The 12264-nt window shown below is 47.1% G+C and overlaps 1 protein-coding gene across 1 annotated transcript in view; it reads left to right on the top strand.

Moving 5' to 3' along the window:
- The window catches only part of LOC147423619 (Eukaryotic translation initiation factor eIF2A family protein), a 112218-nt gene that overhangs the window by 62704 nt on the left and 37250 nt on the right, over positions 1-12264 (top strand). Inside the window, exon 12 of the mRNA XM_086501173.1 lies at positions 3224-3324. Within this exon, the coding sequence (XP_086357299.1) occupies positions 3224-3324 (101 nt within the window). The remainder of the gene's footprint in view (positions 1-3223; positions 3325-12264) is intronic.

Below are 12264 nucleotides of genomic sequence, written 5' to 3'. Positions count from 1 at the left end.
CCTGGGAACTACTGCACTATTATGGTTGGACACACATTGGCACGGCTGTATGCATCTATTCTGGAGCAACACTTGAGTAATTGGGCAGAGGGCGAGGGTGTACGAGCAAAGGGTCAGGCCGGCTTCAGGAGGGGTTTCTGCACTCTTGATCATATTCTGACACTCAGGGCCATCATTGAGGAGGGCAGAGCACATGGGAGACGGATCTATTGTAGCTTTGTGGATTTTCGCAAAGCATTTGACATGGTACCAAGAGCTCGATTGATGCACAGATTGCAGGAGATGGGGGTGCCCATAGAGGTGATTTGGGGGATTATGGCTTTGTACAGATCAGTGGTGGGATATGTACGCACTCCGGAAGTTCACTCTACTATTGGAGTGAAACAGGGCTGCCCATTGTCTCCTACTCTCTTTGGTATGTATGTTGATGAGGTGTCTGATTACATTGACAGAGAGGGGGTGACAGGGGTGCCCAGCTGGCAGGGATGTGGATCCCATTGTTGCTATATGCTGATGATATTGTGCTGATATCTGACTCATCAGAAGGTATGCAACGACATTTGGATGCACTACGCAGTTTTGCAGAGGATAGTGGACTGTGTGTAAACCTAGGTAAAACCAGGGTTGGTGTTTAACACCACACCGCAATGGGTCAAGATATCACTACCTACTTTCAAATATGGTCAGGAGATTGTGGAGTATACAGATGCATACACTTACCTGGGGGTAGTCTTTACTGGGCCGAGATTTTCTTTGAGAAGAGTAGCAGAGACTAGACTAACTAGAGCTGGTGCGGCTCTGGGAGGAATGGAGAGGATGTGTTCGCAGGTTCAGTTCCAGGAACCTAGGACAAAGTTATGCTCTTTGATACTTTGGTTGCCTCTACTATGTTATATGGGGTGCAGGTTTGGGGACCTTCTATAGGCCAGGATGGTTGGAGGCGTATGGAGAAGCCCCTGGTATCTATGATCTCTCGGTTGATTAGAGCCAAGGCTTCCGTACCGCATGATATCATTCGAGCGGAATTAGCTGCCCCCCCTATGGAGATTGAGGCGCTTACCAGATTAGTCTCCTTTGCACACAGTCCGTGGGATACTACTAGAGACCAGGGTGGCTCTAGAGTCCTCCAGACAATTAGCTCTTAATGGGGATACATCATGCTGGTATGCACAGATGGCATCATGGTTTCAGACACATGGTTTCACCATGGACAGGTTGCCTCCTTTTCAATACTCACTACAGGCACCCTTGAGGTCTCTGACACGGGTAGAGATTAATAGACTTATTCGTCAGGATCTGATCTAGCTGGACACAAGGAGGACATGGATAGAGCCGTTACAGGAGTTGGGCACAAAGATGGCTTTCTATATAGAGCATCTTCTCCACCTCTCGGGGGATGGGTTTGTGATTCGACCTAGCTATATGGACACGCAGCTTTCTCATGGTTTGCGTTGTGCCATTGGCCAGATACGCACATCCTCACATCAGCTTGAGATTGAGACTGGCAGATTCAGAGGGACACCAGCAGATAGCAGGATATGCCGCTTATGCCATCTAGAGCCAGAGACAGAAGTACATTACATATGTCATTGCACAGTGTACTATGAGATACGAGGCCGTTTTCATTGTCTATTCAGAGAAGGTTTTGGGCCTCTATCTAGGGTCATGAGTTATGAGGATCAAAGATGTCTTGGGCTATATCTACTTGAGTTACACAGGCATAGAGAAACTTTACTGAGGAGAGCTGAAGAGAGACAACCCAAGAGACAGATCACAGATTTCTTTACACTAGATATTGTACACCCAGAAGAACAGACAGAGGAGCAGCCAACAGTGGAGAGGTCTACCCGCACTACTGGCATTCTCATAGACCGAGCATTGGAGCTAGGGAGATCTAGACGACCCCGATGGAGAAGAGGAGCTACACAGTTTCGAAGGAGGCTACAACAAAGGATTCGAGCCATACTCTTTCGTCGTCCAGAGTGCAGATGAAGATGGATCTCTACTCCCCTCCCATATTGTCTTCACATTGTACTGCTTAGTTTAGGATCCCGCAGTATTTATATTTTGTTATCCTAGTTTAACTTATTTTGTTAATCTGACTTTGTATCAGATACACCGCATTGTAACTTTCTGGTCTCATAGGTCACTTTGGCCTTTTGAAGACGTTAATATAACATTTCATTTCATTTCATTTCTCTCTCTCTCTCTCTCTCTCTCTCTCTCTCTCTCTCTCTCTCTCTCTCTCTCTCTCTCTCATTCTCAGATGTCCATCAATGATTTCTCTTCTCCACAGGTGCCTTGTTCATGTGTGTGGCATTGCAGGTGTTCTAGATCGGAGTCGAGGTGTCCACTGGATCACGAGCCAGTTCTTGTCTTCATTGCATCTTCGGTTGCCACCTTTGACAGATCGATCTAGCAATTTTTATGTCAAACTTCCAAACTGTTACTCAAGTAGTTTAATCTCTCAAATGAGTCACAATTCCGTTGCGTAAATCAAATTCTCTGACATGAAGGATTTGCATGATCCATACTTCCTAAAACAACTATGATTAAGGAGATGGAATCTGGTCTAATACAAGAACATGTGGAATGGTTATTCAATGCATATGGAAGACAAATGAAATGTTGGTTTCTTATGAGACTGCATTCAATTGGCCATGTCCACCAGGATGCAAATGTGTCTATTTGATGCTTAGGAACTGTGGAAGTCCAAGCAATACTCTGGTATTTGAGTGGATGTGCTTACACTTGCCGGAAAAAAAGGCCCAAAAAAAGGATAATGGGCTAAATGACACTAGCTTTTCATCCATACTGAAGGCATTGAGTAGTCATCAGTTCTGGATAAAGGGGTTCTCTTTTGTCTTTAACTTTAGTAGTGGAGACAAATTTATGCATTGCTGTTAAATGTGGTTGCTCTCGTATGTTTGTGCATATCAGTTTTTTAATTTGTAGCAGTTGGTCTATGCTACAAATTTGAACCCTCTGTTTTTCAAGTTTTTGATATATATGGCATGTATGGATTTGGAGAATGCTTTGCACATTTTTGAAATGCTGTACAGATGTGTTTGTTCTTGTTCTCTTGTTCTTGTCCATCTGTTTCTGGTTTGTAACCTCAAAAGTTTTCAGATTTCTGACATGTTATGGACTTATAGAAACAGTTTACTGCTAGAAACTATGTGGTCATCTGTCAAGCAAACTCAAGGGGTTTCAGTTATGGCAGGAACCAAAGCTGGAGCTCTTGCAAACAAGAGTGCAGCAGCTTTGAAGCCTACAGCATATGTATCCCCACATGCAAAAGCAGCAGCTGCAATAAGAGCTCAGGTGACAACAAACAGACCAAACTTCCCCCCCCTCACTCTCTTTTTTCGTAAGAAAAGAAAAAGCTCATGCTCATGTACACGTGCACGCACATAATGTGTGCATGCATGCCTAAACTCAATCTTCTTTGTTTGAACATCTTGGAGGTGCCAGACTTGTCATTTCTCTAATCCTGTTTTGTCACTGAATTTGCGAAGTGTACCTTAGAATATCTGTTCTAGTTGTATATCATGGAGCGTCTCTGTCAGTATTTGAGTGAGCTCATCTAGTGGCCGTCCTGGCTACTGAGTGCATAGCTGCCTGTATATCTCATCCTTGTGTTTGTGTGTGTGTGTGTGTGTGAGAGAGAGAGAGAGAGAGAGAGAGAGAGAGAGAGAGAGAGAGAGAGAGAGAGAGATGAAATGAAATGAAATGTTATATTAACGTCTTCAAAAGGCCAAAGTGACCTATGAGACCAGAAAGTTACAATGCGGTGTATCTGATACAAAGTCAGATTAACAAAATAAATTAAGCTCGGATAACAAGATATAAATACTGCGGAATCCTAAACTAAGCTGATAGGTGTGAAAGGTGAAAGGCGTGAAATGTGTGAACTAAGCAGTACAATGTGTAGACAATATGGGAGGGAAGTAGAGATCCATCTTCATCTGCACTCTGGACGACGAGAAAGTATGGCTCGAATCCTTTTCTGTAGCCCCCTTCGAAATGAGAGAGAGAGAGAGAGAGAGAGAGAGAGAGAGAGAGAGAGAGAGAGAGAGAGAGAGAGAGAGAAATGAAATGAAATGTTATATTAACGTCTTCAAAAGGCCAAAATGACCTATGAGACCAAAAAGTTACAATTGGTGAATCTAATACCATGTTTGAGTACGGAAATTACAAAGTTACAAAGTTACCAAGTTACAAAGAACTAACACTAAAACACTAAGGAGAAAGGAAATAAGGGGGAAGCGGGGGGGGGGGGGGGGGGGGGGGGGTTTGTGGGTTCAGATGAAATTTCTCATCGGTCGCTGTCGGATCTCATCGACCTCCTCCATGGTCAGAACTCTGGTTGGGCGTCTTGCATGTCGAGCTAAAGTGATCTGTATCTGCTGTTGCAACCTTCGTCGGTGGTGGGAGACCCCCCAAGGTCGTGGACGTCTGGATTTGCCAAGTTCAGTGGCTCTGTCAAGCAGTGTACCTCTAGTATGAGTAGGCTGTGAGATCTGCTGTAATGACTGCTCCGTTGGCTCTCCTCTGTTTGGTGTAAAGAACTCTGTGATGCGTCTTTGAGACTGTCTTTCCCCTGATGTCCTTAGCAAGCTCTCCCTAATTCTGCGCAGCTCTAGCAGGAACAATCCGAGACACTTCTGATCCTTGTATCTCATGACTCTAGAAAAAGGTCCGAACCCTTCTCTGAACAGGCAGTGGAAGCGGCCGCGTATCTCATAGTATGCCAGGCAGTGACATGTGTAGTGCAGCTTTGTCTCTGGCTCTAAGTTACATAGGTGACATATCCTGGCTCCTGCCGGCACCCCTCAAAATCGGCCAGTCTCGATCTGGAGCTGATGTGAGGATGTGCGTATGTGTCCAATAGCGTATCTTATCCCATGAGATAAGTGTGTATCCATGTATGCTGGCCTAGTCACAAAGACGTCCTCTGTGAGTTGGAGAAGATGCTCTCTGTAGAAGGCCATCTTCCAACTCTGTGTCGGCTGTATCCATGTGCTCCTGGTATTTAGCTGAATCAGATCCTCACGTATGAGCCTGGTGATCTCTGTTCGTGTGAGAGACAAGGAGGGTGCATCCAAGGAGTATTGAAGCGGAGGTAATCTATCCATGTTGAGACCATGCGACTGAAACCATGATGTCATCTGTCCATACCAACAAGCTGTATCGCCTTGTAGAGCTAGTTGTCGAGATGACTCCAGGGCAAGCCGAGCGTATCTGTCTCTGGGGAGATCCCATAGACCGTGCATAAAAGAAATTGATCTCGTCAGTGCCTCCACCACGAGGGAGGGGGGGGGGCGGCTAGCTCGGCTCCGATAATCTCATGTGGTACTGAGGCCTTAGCTCGAATCATCCGAGCGATCATAGAGACGAGAGGCCTCTCCATACATCTCCATCCATCTGTGTTGCTAGATCTCCCATGGTGGTCTATTGAGGGTCCCCATACCTGAACTCCATAGAGCATAGCTGGAGTCACTAGTGTGTCAAAAAGCCAAAGCTTTGTTCGCGGTTCCTGAACCTGCGAACACATCCTCTCTAATCCTCCCAAAGCTGCATATGCTCTCATCAGTCTAGTCTCTGATGCTCTCCTTAGTGAAAACACCGGTCCACTGAATACTATCCCAAGATAGGTATATGCATCTGTGTACTCCACAGTCTCCTGGCCATGCATAAATGTGGGTGCCGACCTCCTGACCCACTGTGGTGTGGTGTTGAACACCATAACCTTGGTTTTCCCCAGATTGACCGACAATCCACTATCACGAGCAAATGTATGCAGAGCATCCAAATGACGCTGCATCCCCTCCGGGGAGTCTGAAATCAGCACAATATCATCAGCATATAGTAACAGCGGAATCCATGTCCCTGCTAGTTGAGCCCCCCTGTCCCCCTGCCGCTCTACATAGTCTGAAAACTCATCCACTTAAATCCCAAAAAGAGTCGGGGATAGGGGGCATCCCTGCTTTACTCCAATAGTGGAGTGGACCATGTCAGACATTCCCTCAGTGGTGCGTACCCGCCCCATCACTGTCTTGTATAGAGCCAGAATACCCCATATCAGCTCTGTAGGCACACCCATGTCCTGTAGTCTATGTATAAGTCTGGCTCTCGGCACTGTGTCAAAAGCTTTGCGGAAATCCACAAAGCTACAATAGATTCTCTTGCCATGGTGTCTACCCTCCTCAATAATAGCTCTGAGTGTCAGAATCTGGTCAAGAGTGGAGAAACCTTTCCTGAAACCTGCTTGCCTTGGTGCTCTTATACCCTCTCGCTCTGCCCATCTACTCAGCTCCTGCTCAAGAACGGATGCATACAACCTAGCTAATGTGTGGTCAACCATGATGGTGCGATAATTGGCGGGAATCATAGGATCTCCTGACTTGAAAATAGGCACAATCGTAGACATACTCCATTCTCCGGGAAGCCTTCATACATAGCTCGATTAAACATCATAGCTGCAAGCATATCCCTGGCATGGATGAAGTGCTCTGCTACCAGACCATCATGATCATGTGCTCTCCTTGTCTTCATCCTGTCAATGGCTTTCCTTACCCTCTCGGCAGTAAAGAAAGAACATGTCTCTGGGCATGTCTCTAGTGGGTCCGGCAGAGGTGGTTGCCCTGATGCTGTGTAGAGAGATGTGGCATATTCCCCCCATGTCTCAGTGGAGGTGACCGCGGGCGGTGGTGAATGCTCGTGGAAAAGCCTCCATGCTTCGCCCGAGTCCTGACTTATAAATAGCTGATATAGATCTCGCTCTAGCTGAGATAGATAGGCCCTTTTCTTTCGTCGCACTAGGCGGCGAAAGATAATCCGTGACTGTCTATGTGTGGTAATACCCGTGAGCACTTCCCTCTGTAGTTTGATCCTCGTCTCTCTGCACTCCTCATCATACCAACTGTTTTGGGGCATGTTCCTAGATTGTCTCCGTGTGGGCTGGCTGTGGGGGTATGCCTCTGATGCTGCTGAGTTCATCTAGTGGCCGTCCCGGCTCCTGGGTGCATAGCTGCCTGTATATCTCATCCATATACACAGAATCCGTCTCCCTCATGAAGATATACCGAGTGTGTGTGGGGACCTCTCCTAATGGAGCTGTGCTGAACTGAAAGGTCAGGGTGAAAGACACGTTAGCATGATCAATTGCTACTCCAACTGGCCTAGTGCCCACCATGAAATCCTGAAAGAAAGGAATGAGACCTGGCTGGGCCATAACATAATCCATTGTGCTGGCACCATGTCGGTGTGGAAAGCAAGTAAAACCTCCAGCTGTCGAAAATCTTTGTAGGCCATTCACAATGGCCAATCTGTGTGCGGTTCCCATATCTATCAAGTATCTGCCATATTCAGTGTATTCCTCATCTTGTGATAGTCTGAATAGACCCATCTCTGTGACGTCCAGCTCCCTAAGCATCTCTTCGGAAGTATCATAAAATATTGTCTGGTGGTGGGCAGTCCTAGCATTGAAATCCCCTAGTATGATAATGTCACCATCCTTGGAAAACTCCCATATGTCATATTCCAAAATAGCAAAGGGGGACTGTCCTCTAGGTGATGCATATACTGACGTACTAGGAGGAAAGTAACAAATAGCAATGTAGAGGTATTTGCCCGTCTCTGCCCTAAGCCTCACCCACATGTACCTAGCCTGTTCATCCTTGCGTGCTATATATATCATTGGCTGCAGTTCCTCCCTGAATAGAACTGCTACTCCCCCGGAGCCCCGTCCTCGATGCTTCGATCTGGTCTCCTGTCTGTAGGCTGTCTCCCATCTATATCCGCTCACCTTTGGCATGGATTGTCCCGGTGCTTGATGCGTCTCAGAGTAGAAAATGATGTCTCTCCCCGTGAAGCTATCCTCAAAGGCCCCTACATCAAGACGAAGTGACCCATTACAATTCCAGGTTGCCATCTTTAGTGTGGTCCCATAGGTCTCGCACCGTCATGCGGGGCGTCGCTCCAATATCACCACCTTTCCATCCCTGTAAAAAGCAATCTTCCCCTTTTCCCTTGCTGCTCTTATTTCCGGCATTACTTCTTGCATATGAGCAATCTGCGAGAGGGTGAGGTCATCTCCAAGAAAGATGCCCGTCTTTTTTAGAGTCGCTCTCTTCTTCAAGAAGTCTTTCTTCGCTTCCATGGAGGGGAAGCGGAGAATGAGTGCCCTTTCCTTCGAGGTTTCTCCGTTGCTCCCATTTTTCTTAGTGCCCTCTCCAAGCCCTCGTATGCGTCTGCTCGTTGACCCCCACCAGAGTCATGAGTTCTTTCACCTCTTTATCTACATTATCTTGGTCTCTGAGGCCACATATCCTTACGTGTAAGGCCCGCACACGTCTCCTTTGCTCCTCTTCTAGTGTCAAGTTGATGATGGTTGGTGTGGGAGTGGGAGTTATTTCCTTGCCTTTCCATTTCTTGACAATCTCGATCCATTTTTGGGCCTTTTCTGCTTTTTGCTGGGTCTTTGTGATGACATCTACCCACGAGGTCGTCATTTCTTTTTGTTGCTCCCCACCTTCTTTGATGGCCCGTACTTGTTCCTTAATCGTGTTAAGCTCTTCAATGACAAAGGGTTGAAGTTCTCCCTCTTCGAGGACATTCTGCGATCGCAGCTCTACAAGCTTTCTTGAGTAGTGCGATTTCCTCATCTTGGGCCTTCACGTGATCTTCGAGTGTACGTATCGTGATTTCCTGTGCTGCCACGCGTGCATTGAGTCCGTTAATAGTACCTAAGAGGTGGCGGTTGATCTTGATGATGGACTCGCTCAGTTCTTCTTTGCATTTTTGGATGGCATTCTCCACCGGGCCATCCTTGCTATTCGGCTTTCTCATGATTGAGAGGCCGTGACCGGAAAGGGAGAGGGGGTACCGGAGTGAGGAGGAGGAGTTTCTCTCTCTCTCTCTCTCTCTCTCTCTCTCTCTCTAAACGTGCAAGCTCTTTCTCTCTCTACGCTTGCAGGTTTTTTTTTTTGAAGACGTTAATATAACATTTCATTTCATTTCATTTCTCTCTCTCTCTCTCTCTCTCTCTCTCTCTCTCTCTCTCTCTCTCTCTCTCTCTAAACGTGCAAGCTCTTTCTCTCTCTACGCTTGCAGGTTTTTTTTTCCCTCTCCTCTCTCTACGCGTGCAGAACTATTCTCTCTCTACGCTCTCGGATTTCCTCTCTCTACGCTTCAAATCCCCTCTTTCTCTCTCTATGCCTTCCCTCTCTACCTACGCCTAAAACCTTCCCACTCTCTCTCTACGCTACCTCTCTCTCTCTCTCTCTCTCTCTCTCTCTACGCCTAAAACTCTCTCCCTCTCTCTCTCTCTCTCTACGCTACCTCTCTCTCTCTCTCTCTCTCTCTCTACGCCTAAAAACTCTCTTCCTCTCTCTCTCTCTCTCTCTCTCTCTCTCTCTCTCTACGCCCCTGGCTGGATTGAGATCGCCTGCAAGCAAAGGCTACCCTGCAAGGTGCAGAGCATGTACCACGCTAGATACAGGAGATGCAGCCCCAGCGGGGTCTGCTCCCGTTCCCTCTCTTGCAGTGGGATGAAGTTCACGCAGCCCCCGGCTGGAATAACCTGCGGGTTCGACAGACCTGCTCAGGCTCTGAATGCCACCTGCACGCAGCCCACTCTGTGGGGACTGCCTTACTGCCTCACTCTTGCCCGACTGTGGGGGCTGCGTGCTGTTCTCAGCAGGTACAGGTCTCGGGGGCAGCCTACAGCAGGGTTGCGCAAGAGCAGCGAGGGAGCAGGGGAGCGCGAGAAGGAGCGAGGGGGGCAGCTTGTACTGTTGGGCTGCTTTTGTCTTTGCATAATTGCTGGTTCTGCCATGTATTGCCTTGGTTGTTGCTGCGCCACGTGAGCCAGTGCTAAAGAAACACGACCTTTAGTGTTGTAATTTCCTGCTCTTCCTCTACAAGCACACTCATGCACACGTTGAAGCCCACAGGTTGAAGTTTCCCCACAGGCTCGGGGCTGCTAGACTTGGGTGCAGTTTGTGAGAGTTTCCTTGCTGGCTGCACCAGGTCTATCTGGCTAGGAACAGTTGCTGCCCATTGTTCCGACGAGAACAGATTGACCTCCTGGATATCGCCATCGCTGGTCTTGACCATTTCCTCTACATCGGCTGCTGGGGTTGATGTGCACCTTGCAAGCAATGGAGCCTTGCATTGCAATGTGTGTGACAAACTTGTGACGTGGCATGGCCTCTAACTTGCAGAGTTTGGCCGAGAGGCCAAGGAATTAGGGTTAATAACCTAATCTTACCAACGTATAGAGCTTGGCCGTGGGGCCTAAACCCATTAAAAATAAAGCAAGAACCCAAATTGTGTGAAGATTGCTGAAGTGGCACCTCTGTACGGACAGGCCCATGAATGAGAATGCTGACATGTTAGGAACGGACGTCCGTGTTTTACGGCAGCCCACTGTGTGCAAGCTTTTGGAGCTTTTGGAGACAAAACTTTCATAGGGGTTGCTTTTGGGCGGGAGGCCACCGGTAAAACGTTTCTAAGCGGAGCCATGTCCTCTCTCTCAGGCAGATTATCTTGGGAGCACTGCAGAGAGAGGATCCTCGGACTTTGTACCTTGTGAAGCATAATAATAAAGAAACATCGAGAAGGGGTGCGAGTCTTTCGGGCCAATGCATTTGGAAGGGGAATTCTGTTGTTTCGTGTCGACTCTCCTCTTTTGCCTCTCTCCTTATTCAAGTTCAGTTCAGTTGTTTGCAGTTTTCTCATGTGTATTGATGTATATCTTTGGCGTGGGGTGTTCAAGTGGTATCAGAGCTCATAAGATTCTTCTTCTATGGAGCATCGGATCCCTTTTCCTGCAGTACACAGTTCATAGACTACCCAACTTTGCGAATATGAAGTCAATCCCAACCCTAGCAGGGGATCAGCAGATACCTACGAGAATTTCGACCTTCCTCCAGGGAATCAAGGGGAGAGCATGGCCGTTCACGCTCTGAGATCTTGATAGGGTGGAGTGCCGGCATCAGCTACAAGTCGATACTTGTGCCAAAATAATGGTTAAGTACTCTTAAGAACCCGATGTTCGCGAAGTACCTGAAGAACCACCCGCTTGATGAGGTCCATTCACGATGGCTTGATGCCACTCTTTCACCTCTTAAGTCGGCCATGAACAAGAAAGCACATCCGAGTGTAGAAAAGCAGAAGGTGTACTCACAAGCAGAGTTTGATGACGCTCTTGAGCACATGGTCAACAAACTGATCAAGACTACAAAGAATCCTTGGAAGAAGAGCCATTCAACAGATTATCCCGGCGATTTGGGTTGGAAATATACTCGAGGAGCAAAAAATTCCAAGAAGAGTGTTCGCTTTGAGGATGATCCTAGTTCGTCGTTTTGCCTTCACACAGTTCAGAGAGCTCCTCCTCCTTTGATTCAAGCGAGGAGGACAGGAAACATTGGAAGAAAGAGGAAGACTTAGAAGAGCAAGAAAAGGAGATCCACAAGAATTCTTGAAAAGATTGGAAGCATTCGAGCAGTTACGAGGAGGATACCTCATCCTCTGACAGTTGATACTCTAATGAGCCAATGTATGGAAAAGAAGACCTTTAGTACTTCCGGCTCAGTACAATCATCTCGACAAAAAGGGCAAGAAGACCAAGGAGTTCAAGGATAGAGGGCAAGCCATCAAGTTTGATATGTTTTCAGACTACAAAGACACACATCGAGCCCTTGCCTTCATACAATATTTGGACACTGTCTTTTCAGGAGTACGTTTCTCGAAGGCCTCCAAGATACGAGGACGACATCTTTTGTGAAAGGTAACTCCCAAACATGGTGGTCTCTCCTACTCTTGCACAAGAAAGCACCTAAAAAGTGGTTGAAATTCAAAAGAATCTTCACTTTAGCATGGTCACAGAAGAATATGAACAGGATGTCATAGAAGAATACAAAGAGGATGTCATCATGGCTTGGCATCATCTGAGGATGACAAAAGAAGGCACCTTGGGTGTGAAACTGGCCCGTGGGGCGGTAGGCTTTAGCTTTCACCCGAAATTCTTTACTTTATACACACACAGAGAGCACTTTAGAAAGGTAACTTGTGACGGGAATTAACACTTATGCACACGGCTCAGAAGCTAAAATGCTCCGAGCAGACGCCGACAACCTGTAGGCCGCGCCCCTTACGGTATTTCTTTATTCTTTAAGAGGGTAGATTACAAAGTAGAGTCCTGGGAATTCTTTACCTGTATCCATCTAGATACCACCTGTTTTGGCAAAATTTTGG

Source organism: Adiantum capillus-veneris, chromosome 26 (genome assembly GCF_014529385.1).
Source record: "Adiantum capillus-veneris isolate H3 chromosome 26, ASM1452938v2, whole genome shotgun sequence".
Lineage (NCBI taxonomy): Eukaryota > Viridiplantae > Streptophyta > Polypodiopsida > Polypodiales > Pteridaceae > Adiantum > Adiantum capillus-veneris.
The sequence above is the reverse complement of the archived record's forward strand: the minus strand, read 5'-3'. Positions and strand labels throughout refer to the sequence as shown.